Source organism: Copadichromis virginalis, linkage group LG11 (genome assembly GCF_057382275.1).
Source record: "Copadichromis virginalis isolate Kocher_CV1m ecotype Utaka linkage group LG11, C_Virginalis_male_GT1.1, whole genome shotgun sequence".
Taxonomy (NCBI): Eukaryota; Metazoa; Chordata; class Actinopteri; order Cichliformes; family Cichlidae; genus Copadichromis; species Copadichromis virginalis.
The window spans coordinates 20,238,811-20,255,645 of NC_140628.1; the positions used below are offsets into that span (position 1 = coordinate 20,238,811).

The window sequence follows — 16,835 nt, forward strand, 5'->3', positions numbered from 1 at the left end:
TCTGTCAGGGCACAGGTTATACTGTGGGGCAGGGTGGTTTCCTCTTTTGTCTCTTCAGTCCCTCCTCTTCATGTTAACTCTCTCTGATTGGTGCTCTGATTACAGTGCTAAAAGGCTTGCCTTTTGTGATTAAAGATGGGGACTTTCTGTTAACTAAACCAGTACTTTGTTAAATTTTGCTTTGCTCAAACCACGGAGGAAGTTTTGATAAGGAATAATTTCTACTTCTTGTATAAGTGTCATACAGCTATTGTTGTCGAATACAAAACACAAACCAAACCAAATTAACAATGAAAACCTTTTTGAAAATGAGAGAGAAAAATGAGGACAGTGGTTGAATGGTAATGTTGCACACCTGTACATGTTGTACATGATTTCCTCTCCTCCTACTTCATTTGCTGGTCACTACATTAATAGACTGTTCTCTGCTGAGACAAAAACCACTTCAAAGACAGTCATCTGTGACAGGAAACATACAGACCAAAGCCCAGTGGTACTGATATGTAGGGCCGAGCTTTACTAAAAGCTGCACTCTGAAAATAGAAATATCTGCTTTGGCCTTTCGATATGTCAGATGTTGGCGTGACAACCTGTAAAAATAGGCCAACTGTAGCGAGCTGGTCAGTTTGTCAGCCCGTGATGGTGGAGTATACTCTGTGCCTTTGCTTGCATTTAACGGTTTGTTTTGCCATATTCCTAAATTAGCTTTAATTTTTAAGCTAGTTCTTTTTTTCTGCTACATTTTTAAAACTTAAAGGTTGTTTCTTTACATTTTTTTTGTTCAGCTCAGGGGGAGACATCATGTGATAGGAAAAACATGCAGATGTGCCATCTTTTTAAAGAATTCTTGTTATACAGTATAATTTGGGCTCTTCATACAAGTGTAAAGAAAATCAGCCGTTTGTCAACACAGATGAGCATTTTCCACCTAAAAATGATTAGAGACCACCGAGTGAACCACACTCGTCATTAGAAATATTTGCATTTACAAAAATTTAATTGCAGTTACAAATGCCTGACAGATTATTGAGAACGTGGGCGTGTGTCTGTCTGTGAATGTGGGCGGACCACATTTTGCCATTATTACACAAACAAAGATACGCGCACACACAGAGGCAAGGCTCACAAAGTGAAAACAGTAACTGCCGAGCTGTTAGGAGGGCAGAACGATCAAAAACGACATTAAAGCTTGTTCTCGAATATTTGTGTTAGAGTCCTGCTGTTCAAAGAGCTGTGACCCACTCGGGTATGATGTGCATTCTGGATGCTCATTTGGTCAAAATCTGGGGAGATTCAAGGCTGATTCAAGATCTTTGGCTCTTTTTGTAACTTCCTTAAACTGTTCAACTGAAGGAAGGTGTGATGTTTAGACAGGCAGATGCTTTTCAGGAGTGCAGTTGTCATGAGGAGGTTACCTTGGTCTGCCGCAATATTTACTTAGGTGGTTGGTATTACCATTATATCCACATAAATTTAATGATCCTTGGTTTACCAATATAGTATGCTAGTGTAATATGATGACCAGTGTTATTTACTTCACAAAGTGGTTTTACCACCTTCAAGATAGTTCCGGCTATAATGGAACCTTTCTTTGTGTACACGCAGGTGTGGACACACATACACACACCAGGTACACACACAGTGACAGTGACAAGGTGACAAAACAACATGAGCTATGCTGTCATGGTTGGCACAGAAGAAACACAGTAGACTATTTAGCACAATTGAACATGCTGCAAGTGTAAAAACCAAACAATCATGGTTACAAATTGAAACAAAACATATGTACAAGACAGAGCTAGGACTTTATGTAGTGTTCATTTCAGCAGCACGGTAGCACATAAACTGCAACTGGAAAGCAAGTATCAATATTTCTGAGGCTGTCAATAGTATTACTTGTAAGCCAGTGTTGTCTAAACTTGTTTATTGTAGAAGCTCTAAAAAGTAGCTTTTAGTTTGAGTCAACATGCAAAAACTGTTAAAAGAGAACATGGTAAAACACTATTGTGTGTGGTCAAAAGCCTGAAAACACCTTTTTGCATGAATTATATTAATTTTAGCTTTGCTTAGTGAAATTATTTCTTTGCTTTTACTGATGACTGCCATGTTCACTTTTACTGAAACTACAAGCACAGTGAAATGTAATGTTAATAACATATCTAATACTCCATTGCACACAGAATAATGATTCTCTTTGGCTAACTTGCTAGCTAGCATTACATAGACTCGGTTCCAGTAACAAGCCATTTGTGGATGACTAAAGTTTAAACAGTTTCATGTAAGTATTTCAGTTCTTAATTGAGTAATGCTTACTAAAATGTAGTGTATATACCTGATGTTTACAAAGTGCAAGAACATTTGCAAAGACATTTTTAAAGCATTATACAGTCATGAAAAAAGAAAGTAGTACAACTTTCATTTTACATTTCAGAATGCAATATAAAATCATCTGTTCCTTACCTGATTCTAAAATAATTTAAATAGAAGCTCATTTTTACAACAGCATAGTTAATACAGAAGCCACAATACAGAAACTATGTGGAAAGTTCATACTAAACTCGTGCTACATCCATGGAAATTAAGAGGGAAAGTAGCAACCAGTTGGTGCTAATCAAATGCAGCCAGTTAGCTGATCATTAGTGAGTTAGAGCATCTCTACAAAAACAAGACTTTTGGCAGTTATGGAGCATTCAGATGTACATTAACACAATGCCAAGAAGGAAAGATCAGGTATGTTCTAACACAAGCAACTGTTGTTGTCTGTCAGTCTGGGAAGATTTATGAGACAGTTTCCAAACAATCTGAAGTCTACAGTAAGAATGATTATTCATAAGTGGAAAACATTCAAGACATGATATGTGGACGCCCGGCAAATTCACTCAAAAATCAGAGCGTCTATTTCTCTGAGAAACTGCAAAAACCCAAGAGCTACATCTGAGACTCTACTTGCCTCAATTAGCATGTTGAATTTTAAAGTTATTAACAGGAACTGGTAAAAATCTTCTTCTCTCTAAAAGAACATGGCAGCATAGCCTAAGCTCTGCAAACCGCCATCTGTGCTCCTCTGTATACCAATATATTCTAGAGACAAATGAGGTTGTATGTCCAACAGCTAAAACTTGGCTGAAATGGGGTCATGCAACAGGACAAAGATCCCAAGCACAGCAGCAAAACTAAAACAGGATGCCAGAAAAAGAAAAGAATCAAGGTGTTGCAATAGCCCAGTTAAAAACCCGGCCTCAACCCAACTGAAATGCTGCGGTGGGACCTTAAGGTAGTTGTGCACAAACAATTTCCCCCAAACCACAATAAATTGAAGCAAAGTTGTAAAAAAAGAGTGGTCAGAATTTCTCCACTATGATGCAAGAGATAAAATCATAGAAAAAACAGTTACTTCAGGTTATACTAGCTAAAGATGGTTCTGCACGCTAGTGAATCACAAAGTGTTCTCAGTTTTTGATTCACTGATTCTGATTTTTTCTTTTTTAAATAAATGATGGCACAGTGCTTTATTTCATGTGTTCTTGTCTTGTTCATCTGAGGTTGTAGGCTTTTTTAATTATGTCCTTGCATGTAAAACTATAGAACTTAGAGTGCACTTTCTTTTTCAAATCAAATTGTTAATGCTCTGTTTACTAGAAAACAGATTTAGCACATTTCTGCACATGTCAGTATGTTTCTACCACCTGTTTTTCAGTGAAATATTAGAAAAGGCATCGGTGGGGACTTGCAAGGCCTCACTGGCCTTTATGTACTTATACACACACCCAAAACAGGCAAGGGAAGTGCCCATTTGTTGAAAAACAGCTCCATAGCACCACTTGAGGTAAAAACCTCAGCAGGAAACTTTTTTTTCTGCATTTTCTTTACATTCAGGAAGTTGCTCTTGGAAATGCAGAAAACAACAACAACACTTTGTTCGACCTACTGTTTAAAGTAAATCTAACACGTTATATTACACAGTAAAAACGCCATTACTTTTATTTGACTATCAGCTTATTATAACTACATGCATTTCGTATTTACCTCAACACCTTCAGAACTAATCTTTGATTTAAATGCTGACTGGATTACTGACCTTGTCAATTACATTTATTTAGAAACACATGGATCAGATTTTTCCCATTGTGCACTGTATTGTTAAAACCTGCCAAAGAATCCCAATTGTCTCATATGAGCTGTATAAATCAAGCTGTTTTGATATTGGTTTTTTAACTCAAGTCTCGTAGAGGAATCATAGTGCGATTGCTATCATTTGCTATTTCTGTTGTATTAATACATTGTTGTGCATGGCTTTTAAGTTTCTATAAAGAACACTGTTCCTGCCCTTATTGTTCTTGCAATGTCCAGTTGTCATGAGGGATATAAATTGACACGATTACTACTTCTTATATATTACAATAAACACCACCTAATGTGTTGTATCGAATGCTATATTTTGGTTTGTGGTGAGTAGTTTGTTTTAAGCAGAGATAAGATCTTGCTCAAGAATTTTTTCTCTGCAAGGTTTCTGTTTGCATATTAAGACAAAAAAGAAATGAATAGCGTATTAAAAAACCCCCCAACTTGACTCTGTTCAGAGTTGCAGAATTAAAAAGGCGACACATAAAAAGTGATTTTGTTTCTCCACATGCACGATCATGCATGATCTTAGAGAATTTTAAGTTAACTTTGGGGTTTTTTTTTTTGCTTTTTTTTCCATTTTGACTTTGGCAGCATGTTTTGGATATGTGAACATTTCCTATGTGGTGAATACAGTGCGCAAACTGCTTTTCCCAATAATTTTCAAGAGTTCATCATTTACATAGAACTTAATTCCAAATATAAAGCACTTAAGATTAAGTAGTATTCGTCATAAATGCTTCTCACCTATATGATAAAGGGACATGCATAAAGTGTGAACCACAAGGTGGTTTCCTGTAATGGCTGTGATCACAGGTTTGACAGGTTGTTGCATTAAGAAGGGAAAAAACTAGAAACTGTCATTTTGTGTGGGTTTGTTTTTTTTTCAGCTTACTTTTTTTATTTAAGAGGTTTTCTCGCAGTTATTAGTGCATTACTGCCATACGTTACAATTCCGCGATGTAATATACGATATCTGACCATTCGTGGTAGCTTAATCACGTATAGGTATCGTGCTGTGTGCATGCTTACAAGAAAGTCGGTGACATTTGGGGGCTATTCTTCACACCCTTGTTTGTGCAGTTATTGTCAAATGTTGCTCAAACCACTGGACAGTCTGATCTCATCGATTCCTCTCAGTGAAATTAGCAATATACCAATGCTTAAATGTCACCTTGCACTATATAGGAAGAAAAAGCCAGAACTGATGCAAAGGGCTTCACCTACCAGTAATCTCAAGACTCTCAGGCCCCCCTAACACCCCACTCCTCAACACCTGCTGTCCCACCCGCCGTCAGTTGACAATCACCATCAGACACTTTACCCATCATCAGTGCTGACTCACCGAGGTGTCTAACCGTGTGGGGTACTTGCGCTCATCTGCACATTCCACATTAGTGCGTCCACCGCCCACGTGTCATATGATAAAAATGAGATTTATCTTTTATTTGGTCAAATGCGCATTTCATGCAGTAACATCTTTGATCCACCTACGGAGGCTTTTAATCTCTGCATTTTAAGGAGTTTCATGTTGTTGTTTTGTTGAATGAATCAAAGCGTTACTGAACTAAACAAAAAGCACACTCAGAATGCAACTTGATTAAAGTCTGGTTTAATATGAGTTGTCGTACATTACCACAGTAGCGGTATGTGAGCAGTTGACTTCAGAGGAACCACTACCAAGATGAGTTATGTGTGTTGGAAGCATCAATGGCAAACTGTCACTGTACAGCCACACAGAGTTTTCACAGTAATCTGGGTAAGCAGGACTACCCGTCAGTGTTGTGGTTTGGAAGAAGTGAACCTGTGTAAAGACAGGGGCTGGGGCTTGACACTTCTTTGTAATTTGTGGGTGAAGGAAATGTGAGACCTGCCCACGCTGGTGACTCTCAGGTGAATAGCTACTTGAGAACTGTGTCAAGGCAACTTTAAAATTAAATTTTTTTTAAAAAAAAGCAGGCATAAAAAAAAAAAGAAAAACACACACAGCGCATTTACAGTATAGCATTACTCATTGCATGACATTCATTTCAAAGGAAAATACCAGTAAGCTACTAACGTACTAAATACCCATTAGAATGAATGGGTAATTAGAACTGTATGTACTGTATATGTCTAGAACTGCAATGCAAGGTAAAAGTTTTCCACTCTGACACTCCATACAAAAGTCATCTAAAGCTGAGCTCAAGTGTATTTGTTGAAACAGTTTTGTTTTTAGAGGTTAAAGAAATGATGGTATCATCGTAGCTTTTCCTGACAAAGGAAGTGAACTGCAATTTTGGCTTCACAGAAGTGACAGTGTGGCTTTAGGAGTCACTGAAACTCCATACTGAAAGCTGAGAGAAAACCTTATCTTAACCTTGGTTAAGATTTTTATCATGCAGAAAGTCTTACTACCAAATATTACATCAATGCGTGGCACACAAGTGAGCAGGACGTTGAAAACTTGCACCTTTAAGTTAAGAAAAACAGGCAATTCACTAATGAAACTAACATACTGTTAATTAGCAAAAGAAACAGTGTAAACCGATTTTACGTTAGGTTTCTCTTTCCCAAGAAAAACGAGCCTGTAGTAGAAAAAAAGAAAAGAAGCTAATTTTCCAGTGTGAGTAAGCCAGATTTCCCCCCTTTGACTGTGGCTTTTACATCATCGGTTGTATTGCACAAGTTACAAGGTGATCAAAATTCAATATTCATTTTGCCTTCGTGAGGAGCATGACAGTGAATTTCCTTTCATGCGATTGTGGTAAAGAGGAGTGCTGTCTATGTCTAACTCACTACTGTTGTGCTTTTGCGCTGGACCAGCACAAGCACTGCATATAAAACTTTATATATATATATATATATATATATATATATATATAATATATATATATGTACTCTCTCTTTTAGTGTGAGTAACATCTTTTCAGATAAAAGATGATGAAGACCCAGATTACAAAGAAATGTTAATGTAGTTAACCAAAGAAATGCATCATCACTGATCTTAGCTCAGTGTGGTAGGCTATGCAATAAGTAATGTCTTTGGACAGCTCTCATGGTGTGCTTTGTCATTAAAGTCATGCTTTACAATGCTTCCTGGTTCAAAACAAAATGAAAAATCCACCATTTTTTTCAGAGCCATCAACCCTGTAGGCCATCTGTTTGACCCTGGTACATTGTATAGACAGAGAAACACGCATGTAAATGGTAAATGGCCTGTATTTATATAGCGCTTTACTAGTCCCTAAGGACCCCAAAGCGCTTTACATATCCAGTCATCCACCCATACATTCACACACTGGTGATGGCAAGCTACATTCTAGCCACAGCCACCCTGGGGCGCACTGACAGAGGCGGGGCTGCCGGACACTGGCGCCACCGGGCCCTCTGACCATCACCAGTAGGCAATGGGTGAAGTGTCGTGCCCAAGGACACAACGACTGAGACTGTCCGAGCCGGGGCTCGAACCGGCAACCTTCCGATTACAAGGCGAACTCCCAACTCTTGAGCCACGATCGCCCCACGATAAACACATTTAAAAAGCAGAGACAATATTTTATGGGTCACTCATTTTTATTAGACTGTTAATTAGCTTCACCAGTTTCAGTTTGTCAGATTGCTTGCAGTACAGTTACACAGGAAAACATTTTGCCAAATTTGATGATCTGTCTCATTATTTATGGATCATGTCTTTGGTTAAAACTCTTAATGAAAATGAAGACCAACATTACTATCAACACCCCTAAAATCCTGCAGTGTAATTGAAACCAGACAGACGGGATCGGCGTCTAACATTTAGCAATCTGTACACAATTGGATCAATTTGGCTCATCTTGTGCTTAGTGCCACCCCTTGTCAATTAGGCAGAGGCAATGTGTCTGTCTGTAGTTCACATTTACTTGTCAGTGTTTCTTGTCCAAGCTTCTAAAATTACACGTGAAAAGCATGACCCTTGATCCAAATGATTATTACATACAAATAAAAAATACAGAATCATTACATCCAAAACACAGCATTGTAAAAGGCAATAATGCAGCAATTAAAATTTCAATAACATTGTTTATAGTTCATTGGGAAGTAAGGGGGACAGACCAACAAAGAAGTCTAGAATTCGACAGAGGACAGAAGTACAAATGTGATTTGAGTAACTACAGTATACACCGTTCTAAGTCTGCTAAATGCTGGTAGGAAACCTTCAGTGGTTTGGGAAACACAGGCAAGCTTATTCTCATCTATGGTTTCAGTAGTATCATTACAAGATCAACTGACTTAAACTGCGAACGTACAATGTTTTCATTCACTAACGTAGCTGTACAAATTATACAGGAGCTATGACTTCTCTTTACCTGTCATAACACGACCGCAACCTGCAATGAACGCACCTAACAAGAAGGAACAGAAGACTGGATAGTCCAATAGTCAAAATCTCTCGCTTATTTCAAAACAAGCTTCACACAAAAACAAATCTAACGTTCGTTACAGTGAACAAAAGCCGCTTTTCTTTCTTGCTGTCTTTGTTTTTTGTTTTTACAGTAAATGTCACCCAGAAATAAACAAATAAACTCCTGATTTTGGTACTGATTATCTGTACTATGTCGCACATAGTTAAAGACTGATGAATCAAAAGCAACATCCCACAACGTGACCTTTTTAACCTAGACGATCTGACACGATGTTGCTAAATGAAATCAAATCGATACACTAAGCACTTAACAATTAATCAGAAAAAAAAAGGGGGGGGGGGGGCAGTCCCTTTTCGTAGTACCTATATGGTGTACTATGTTGTTCATAAATATGACAAACTACCATGAATCATTTAGTGAAAAAGCTTCTTGATGATGATAGGAACTTTAGTACAGCGTCTATACTAGATTACTAATGCTCAAATGTTGTAGTGTTCAAAGGTGTTAAACAGTACGACTATCATGCCAGAGTGTGGTCAGTTTTTTGGGAGTTACTGCACACGCTGACACTTCACATTACTATAGCTGTGCCCTCTTTCCACTCACTGCTCTGTGCGGTACGATACGTCTAACTGTTAAGCCGCTCCGCTCTAATTCAAACCTGCCAAAAGATGTGACGATGAACAGGCTGCTACACAAGGTGATGAGAAAGGGCATCAGGCATGTAGTCTGTTGGAGGTGCTGAAGTTAACTACTCCTACTAAGGTTTTCTAAGGGAATGATGCAGTACCGAAAAGAAGATGGAGCCTCAACATCTACCTTAAATACATTCAGAAAGTAGTTGCTGTGTCGTTGTCTTGTGCTGGTTTTTACAACAGTCCGTTTTCAATCAGCCATGTTAGGAAAGTGTTTCTCCTTCTCATAACAGCACAATGTACTATTTTTATGTATTATTCCATTACATCAATGCAAATTAATCATAGAAATGTCTACATCTAGCAGTATGTACTTCTTACGTTATTTACAGTGTCCATTTTGAACTGTGACATTTCCGACTTTTCAAAAGCAATGACAGGAACAACACAAATAAATACTGCAGCATCATACACCAAGTTGTCATGCTTTCATCAAAATAACGGACTTCTGATTATTCTGTTTTACAGTTCTTTAGATAGCAGAACAAATAAAACAAACTCATTCACTGACTAAATAAGCTAAATTAAATATTTGGTGTTTTTTTTGTTGTTTTTTTAAAAAAAAACATTTTTCTTTTGTACCACCAGCACATAGCTCTGTATCGATTAGTGTGGCCTATTTCTGTGTTTCAAATCAAAGCCTGATGTCTCACACATTCAAAGTTAACACCTCGCCATTCTTGCCTAATGTAGTCGTACTTTGCACTGTGCGATGAAACAGTAGCTCATGGAGGTAAGTTTGAGAATACGCTGGATATTTTTTTGTTTTTATCACTAACTCTTACTTAAATCGGGATTTATGCCATGTTTAAACTCAGCTGTCACTCACACTCATCTACACAGATACATCACATCTAACTGTGGTACAATCTGAACAGAGACACTACTACTGAAAATAAATACTATAAAGCATTATGCACCGTTCAAATTCAGCTTCTCACGAGGAGCAGTAGGTCAAGTCATGCCACTGGGAGGAGGTGAATGGTTTTAGGATTATGAAATGTTGTGACACTGCTAATGCAAAGAAACATCCTCAGACTCTAAGCCGAAGGAGTATTATAGGTGATGAATCGGATGATTGGTTGTTGTCGGGTCATTTACAATGGGTTTGGGATGTAACCCCGTACTTATTCAGTTACTTTACATTTGCGACATATCATAAATCCAACATAGGGAGTGTAGCTGGGACATCACTGTTGGGAAGAGTCGAGGGACACAACGTGTGGTCAGGCATGACTTGCTGGCTGCCCCGATGCTTCAGTTCATCTGTTCAAAGAATTTGTAGGTGGGGTTTTCGTAGCCATGGTTTTGCATTTTGTTGAGCTGTCGTTCTTCTGGCGTGAGCATCGGGTCAACCTGCTGAGAGACACACAAGACCCTGAGTCATAACACACTAAAGACAAAGTCAGAAGCAATGATCACACCATGACCTGAGATATAACTAAACTGTGGGCTAGATGTGACAGAATGACAGAATGAGAGGATGAGGTCCACTATAATTTAATGTTTTTATGATGGATTCAACACAGTTTTTATACTTGGAAACTCACAAGAGCTACTTGGATAATACTGATGATACAGCACGGTCTTTAAGAAAAGTTGGTAAACCTGGGATGCGAAACTTTTCACATTGTTTGCAGCTTAAATTTGCAAATGAATCAGCAATGCTGAGGTTACATGCTTTAGAAACATTGAATACACAGGCAAGAAGGACAGGAAGACATTTAGTGACGCATTGTATGACAGGAAGGATACTGTTTGAGGTCTAGCCCAGATTCTGAACTTTGAAAAACATTTCAAAACTTGATAATAATCATTATATGGATCTTAAAGTAACAGTACTGTTATTGATCTTAGTGCGAGCTCAATAGAAAGACTTGTTGTACGTGTAGCTGGAGCTAGCTGCCCATCACCAGTTAGAAGAGGGGTGTCAAACTCAAATACACAGTGGGCCAAAATTCAAAACTGGAACAAGGTCGCGGGCTAACATTAATATTTATTGGAAAAAAAATCTTCCTCCAGATTTAAGAATGAATCTCTTCTTATGGACTCAAACACGTTTTGCTGAAAAACTGAATATGGAACAAGCAAAGCTTAATACTAAACAATATATATATTAACAATAATGGATTGGATTTATATAGCGCTTTTCATGGCACCCAAAGCGCTTTACAATGCCACTATTCATCCACTCTCACATTCACACACTGGTGGAGGCAAGCTACAGTTGTAGCCACAGCTGCCCTGGGGCAGACTGACAGAAGCGAGGCTGCCATATCGCGCCATCGGCCCCTCTGGCCAACACCAGTAGGCAGTAGGTGAAGTGTCTTGCCCAAGGACACAACGACCAGGACAGAGAGCCCAGGGATCGAAACGGCGACCTTCCGGTTACAGATGCGCTTCCCAACCCCCTGAGCCACGGTATATTAGCTGTATAATACCAGTAAGCCAGCTCTAATAACAATTTGGTATGGCTTCGCGTTTGGTCCGCAGGCCAGAGTTTGACACCTATGAGTTAGAATCTCTAATTCTCAGTGTGCTTAATCTATGCAGTGTTGTTACATTGTTCAATGTGCTGAATATACATTTTATGTTAACAAGAACCTTTTAATATGAATAATAATAGCAACCGCTTGCATATTTTAGCACACAGGAAGTTACCATACTTTACATTTTGGCAAGAATAATGCTTCCCTGAAATGTTTGGATTGACATCCATGCTTCCAGTGAGTTGCTATGATCTTCACAGCTAAATATCAGAATGTAAAATTTAAAAAGAGTCTTTAAAAAGAGTTTAAACACCTTTAATATGTAGAAGTAAAGTGTTTTAAGGTCAAGTATGAATTGCATGTTCATAGGAACTTCACTTAAATGAATGGTCTAGCTGGGGTCGTACCTCAACAATGCCATGGCTGATAGTGCCGTATGGCTTCCTGCGCACGAGCAGCAGGCTTATTACCATCACCATGGCGATAGCCACAGCTACGACCAGCAGGCCCACCATGGCACCACGGTTGAATGTCTCCAAAGCATCAGGCTGCTGTGGAAAGACAGAAATATGTGCCAATAAACACAAGACACACATCAAGGCAAGAAATTGGTTTTCTGGCTTAAAGGAAATTATAATGCATATACTCTTACCAGTTCATCTCTAGCGATCTCATTAGGTCTGATCGCCTGCTTGAGCTCTGCAGAGGTGTTGATCTAAGAGCAGCAAGGGTAAGCAAAATTTTGGGTCACAGAAAACAGAACCTTTACACACACATAAGTCTATCAAAGATATGAAAAGCCTTTTAGACTGGCTACAATCTTACCTTTACCTCATATTCATAAGTAGGCCCTCTCTCAGATGTAGTGTAATCATATTCATCATCTGCAGACAAAAGTGCAGCAACATGTTTAGCTATGAGAAGTGTAACTCAAAACATACTACAATTCATACAAAAGAGGAAAATTCAGTATTAAAACAATAGGAAACCCTATCTTACCGTTCTTGCTGTTAGGCTGCAGCTCTATGGAGAAAATCAGGGGGGAAAAAAGCATCATTAACGAGAGCAACCTGGATGTCAAATTTTGCTTAAGTGCATATGATTAACAGGGACTGTGTACCAATGCGAGGGGGATAGGGCCTGTTCTGGAAGGCTCTCTCCTCTTCTTCTTCATCATCCTTCTCCTCCTCGCTGTCAGCAGGCAGAAGCTCCTCAGTCGTGCGGGTCTCAGAGAAGGAGGTGGTCATCAGCTCACTGATGTCACCTCGCTCTGCTCTGACCAGCTCCTCTGTGAATGAGACGCAAAGTCATCAACACAGATTTTAAAAGCATTAAAACAACAACAACAACAACAACAACACAGAACAGAAGCCATAGATGCGAAAATCTCTGTCAGGGCAGTATAACTTACGAATGTCACTGTGCAGTTCCTCAGCCAGTGTAGGATCCTTGTAAAGCAGGGCAAGACTCTGGTTCATTCTCTCCTCAATCACATGAAGGTGTGTGTACACCTGCAGGAAATACAAATTGATTCTGCTCATGCTTCTGACCAAAAGAGCTTAAAATGTGAGTTACAAAGGGGCGATATTAGCCTAAAATATTACATTTGTAATCCAAATTATTACTGATATCGTCCCTGTTTTTGTGTATTTTAGCAGGTTACTGTATAGCCTCCAAAATATTAATATGCTACTGGTATGCTTTAGTGTATTTTCTCTTTATTAGGATATGTTTCTGATCCCCTAGCACCCTACAGCAAAAATATGAGTCTTAGCTTTAACCAAATACACCCACTGTTAACAGTGTGCAATAACATAATTATTACCTGTTCATTTTTAAATGTTATTACTGAATTAAAATGAAAAGTGCTGCCAGATTGTAAATATTTTGGTGTCACATAAGACTGGCTTTGCTTTTAGTTGAATGAAAAGAGGATTTGTAGCTGCCTCACATCGTTGAGTTCTCTGTTTTCTGTGTGTTTCAGGGTCAGCAGACAAGAGACTCACGTGTGCAGAGCACAGGTGTGTGCTCACCTCATCCAAATACCTCACACGCTCTCACACACACACCTGGAATTTCATCTGCTCAGCCTTCTGGGGGTCAACCGCCACAATATGCTGGTAATGTCTCAATGTGTGTCTGCGGTCCTTCTGCTCTGCAGCCATGTAGCGCTTCAGCGCCTGCAGCACACGCTCTGGCTGGAAGACACAGTTCAGCAGCAGATAAGAGTGAGAAGTAAAATACCAGAAAATGAGACAAAGGCTCTTCTAATTTGCTGCCGGGTATAAATATAGACAGATCGACAAGATATCTGCAATTGTTTATCTCTGTCTTCTCTCCTCCTCTGTACTCCAGGGTAGTTTTACCTGAGGGGGATCAGACTGTACAGCTGTCAAATAGTTCTCCAGGGCCAGGCGGCGGTTGTTGTTGAGAATGGCCTCAACCCGGGCAAGATGAGTCTCCACAAGTCTCTGTCTCTCTCCAGCAACTTGCTCCTCCAGCGTCTGCAGCACAGACTGGAAATGCTGGTAGAGAAAAGACCATAATTATTCATTTTATCTGGGATACTGCAACTGTAAGTCAGTAAAGCGGGTTTGATAAATGCCTGCTTACCTCATTCAGGTCCTGTCTCTCTGACCTTGGCAGATTTTTTGACTGGTTGTCTGCCTCTGCCCATTCCTTCATGATCTGAGGGATTCAAACACACAGAATGTGTCCAGAGTGTGTGACGGAGACAGTCTTCTCATGAAACTCGGAGAACAAAAGACACCATCTTTTGTCACTTCAAAACTGATAGGACTTGTAGATACAGCTATCGTATTTGCTAACTAGGTTTTCTTTTTGGGGTTTAGGCATCAGTTCAACAACATGGTCTGACTGCATTTATAACAAAGAAAACACTGCAGTGGTGCTATGCAATACCACAAAGAAAACCCAAATAAAAAAAAACAATCTTGAAGTTGTGTGACAGCTTTCTTGTCATCATGACCAAAGATGCCGGTCAAATATCCGAAGAATATCCGATTAAAGAAGAAAATAACTTCAGTTATTTTCTTCTTTAATCTTTGTTTTGTGAAGAAATGTAAGAAAACAACTTGAAAATCTTGTTGTCACAGGATCGTCAGAGTAACATCTTCTAATTTTGTCATTCACACATTTTGTCATTTCCACATCGCACGATAAAATCTTAAACCCAGCCCTAATGGACATTTTTTTGGAAGCTATTTAAGTAATGTCTTTCAGTATCAGCTCCCCTGTATGGAGGTTGAACATGGACAGGCCTACTGTACTGTCATTTTCAGAATAAGATTAGAAGACAAGAGCAACGAATGAGCAAATCTCATTCCAGATTAATGAATCACCTGTCAAAAGTGTGACCTGCCAGCCAAGATGCCATTAGCCTGCTCTTAGCCCTGTGAAATTTACCTCATTGATGCGCTTCATTCTGCGTTCCTCCAGGTCTGTTTTGGCACGAAGGAAGTTGGCATGCTCAGTGTCGTCTACTGGCTTCTCAAAATAAACATCGACACCATCTGTGGGCCTAGCTGTAGTCACTAGATGGGAAAGACAGGAAACAGGTTGTTACTGTCACGTAGGCTGCAAGAGCCAAAGCGAAATTATCTTGCAATTAAAAAGGACAGTACAGGTCACAGAGCAACACCATCAAGAAAGAAGCAATGTTTAAAAAACTTGGAGTAGATATGTTTGAGTTCAAGCTATTTCATAATTTGTTAGTGATAACATTTTTTTTTAAGCTTGGAGGCCCAGATTGAGTATTTGACCTCAGCTTGGTTGGACTGGAAGTTACACCACGTCTTTTAATGAAATTAATATATATTCAGTATATCTAACACAAGGTTAGGATTAATACTTCTAGTGGTAACAAGTAATACTAAGCCACTGGATTTAACTTCATTTTTTTCTCATGTTTTTTTATAGCTTCCTTTACTTGAAATGAGCAGAAAGTAAAAGAAAAAACTGTAAAAAAAAAAAAAAAGTGTAAATATACAGTCACAGAGTTTAAACAGTTTAATCCCTAACCACATAATTATGCTAGTTTGTTGTACCTGACAAGTTTTTTTCTTATTTAAAACCTATTTGTCAAATTTAATTAATTTGATTTAAATACAATAAAATAATAATTACAATTCATTTACATTTTTTAAAATTATATATTTTCTTTATGTGCTGTAATTTATTTCTTTTAATTTTTTAAATCTTGTATAAAACCTGCCTTTGCAGTTTACATTTTAACGTTTCCTGCAGTTGTTTACTCCCAGAGACCACAGTTTGTAGTACTCATAGTCCAGTATAAGATAAACATACTGATGGGGTGAAGGTTAAAAATATTTTGAGTAAAAATAAACCACTGACAACACCATAACATCACCCAACACAAATATGACTAAAAATGATCAACCAGTTTTGGTTTTTCATTGTTTACTGTGTTTCCCACACATAATGAGTACTATCAATATTTACTGCTCTGAAATTTAGAGTGAAGTGGTCAATTGCTCCATTTATTGCACGCCCCATAGTGAACCCTGCTGAGGTCTTGCTGTGCTATGCACCAGACTGATGTGACACACACACACACACACACACACACACACACACACACACACACACACACACACACACACACACACACACACACACATTTCATGAACTGAGCTGAGCTACAGAAAAGTAGAGCATGAAACCGACATGTGTGCATGTCTGTGGTGTAGATTTCCTACATCCAAGCATGAGGCGCACTGGTGAGTCCGTATGTGTCTGGAAATGGCAGAGAACCTAGTTGACATTTTTGGTAACAACAGTTACTAAACCATGAGCGGGGCATGATTTTTTTCTCTCTCTCTCAGCAATAGAAAGATGAACAGAAACAGTGAGGCAGACTTACAGCTGTCTCCCTTCATCAGAGGAGAAGAGGTGGTGGGTTTTTGGCTTTTCTCATAGTAGAAGGTGTCCAAGTAGTCCGATGTTTGGTAGGGACCCGAGTCGATAGGGTATTCATACTCTGTATCCTTCGTGGCCATTTCCTCTTCTTCCTCCTCTCCTTCTGCCTCATCCTCATCAACTTCTTCCTCCTCCTCTTCCTCCTGCTCCTCGTCCTCGTCTTCGTATTCTACCACTTCATTATC

The 16,835-nt window shown here is 38.9% G+C and overlaps 1 protein-coding gene across 3 annotated transcripts in view; it reads right to left on the bottom strand.

Moving 5' to 3' along the window:
* Positions 1-7,671: 7,671 nt before the first annotated feature.
* aplp1 (amyloid beta (A4) precursor-like protein 1) overlaps positions 7,672-16,835 on the bottom strand; it is a 35,867-nt gene continuing 26,703 nt past the window's right edge. The window contains exons 6-17 of one of the 3 annotated variants that reach the window (XM_085473526.1): positions 16,595-16,835; positions 15,118-15,245; positions 14,305-14,379; positions 14,058-14,216; positions 13,761-13,889; positions 13,103-13,202; positions 12,812-12,979; positions 12,691-12,714; positions 12,523-12,575; positions 12,344-12,406; positions 12,099-12,242; positions 7,672-10,561 (exon numbers count right to left, since the gene is read on the bottom strand). The exon at positions 16,595-16,835 is cut by the window's right edge and continues 70 nt beyond it. In XM_085473526.1, the coding sequence (XP_085329652.1) occupies positions 10,460-10,561; positions 12,099-12,242; positions 12,344-12,406; positions 12,523-12,575; positions 12,691-12,714; positions 12,812-12,979; positions 13,103-13,202; positions 13,761-13,889; positions 14,058-14,216; positions 14,305-14,379; positions 15,118-15,245; positions 16,595-16,835 (1,386 nt within the window). In that variant the 3' untranslated portion in view covers positions 7,672-10,459. Of the gene's footprint in view, positions 10,562-12,098; positions 12,243-12,343; positions 12,407-12,516; positions 12,576-12,690; positions 12,715-12,811; positions 12,980-13,102; positions 13,203-13,760; positions 13,890-14,057; positions 14,217-14,304; positions 14,380-15,117; positions 15,246-16,594 lie in introns of all 3 variants that reach the window. The other 2 variants (XM_085473525.1, XM_085473524.1) reach the window with 2 other exon arrangements.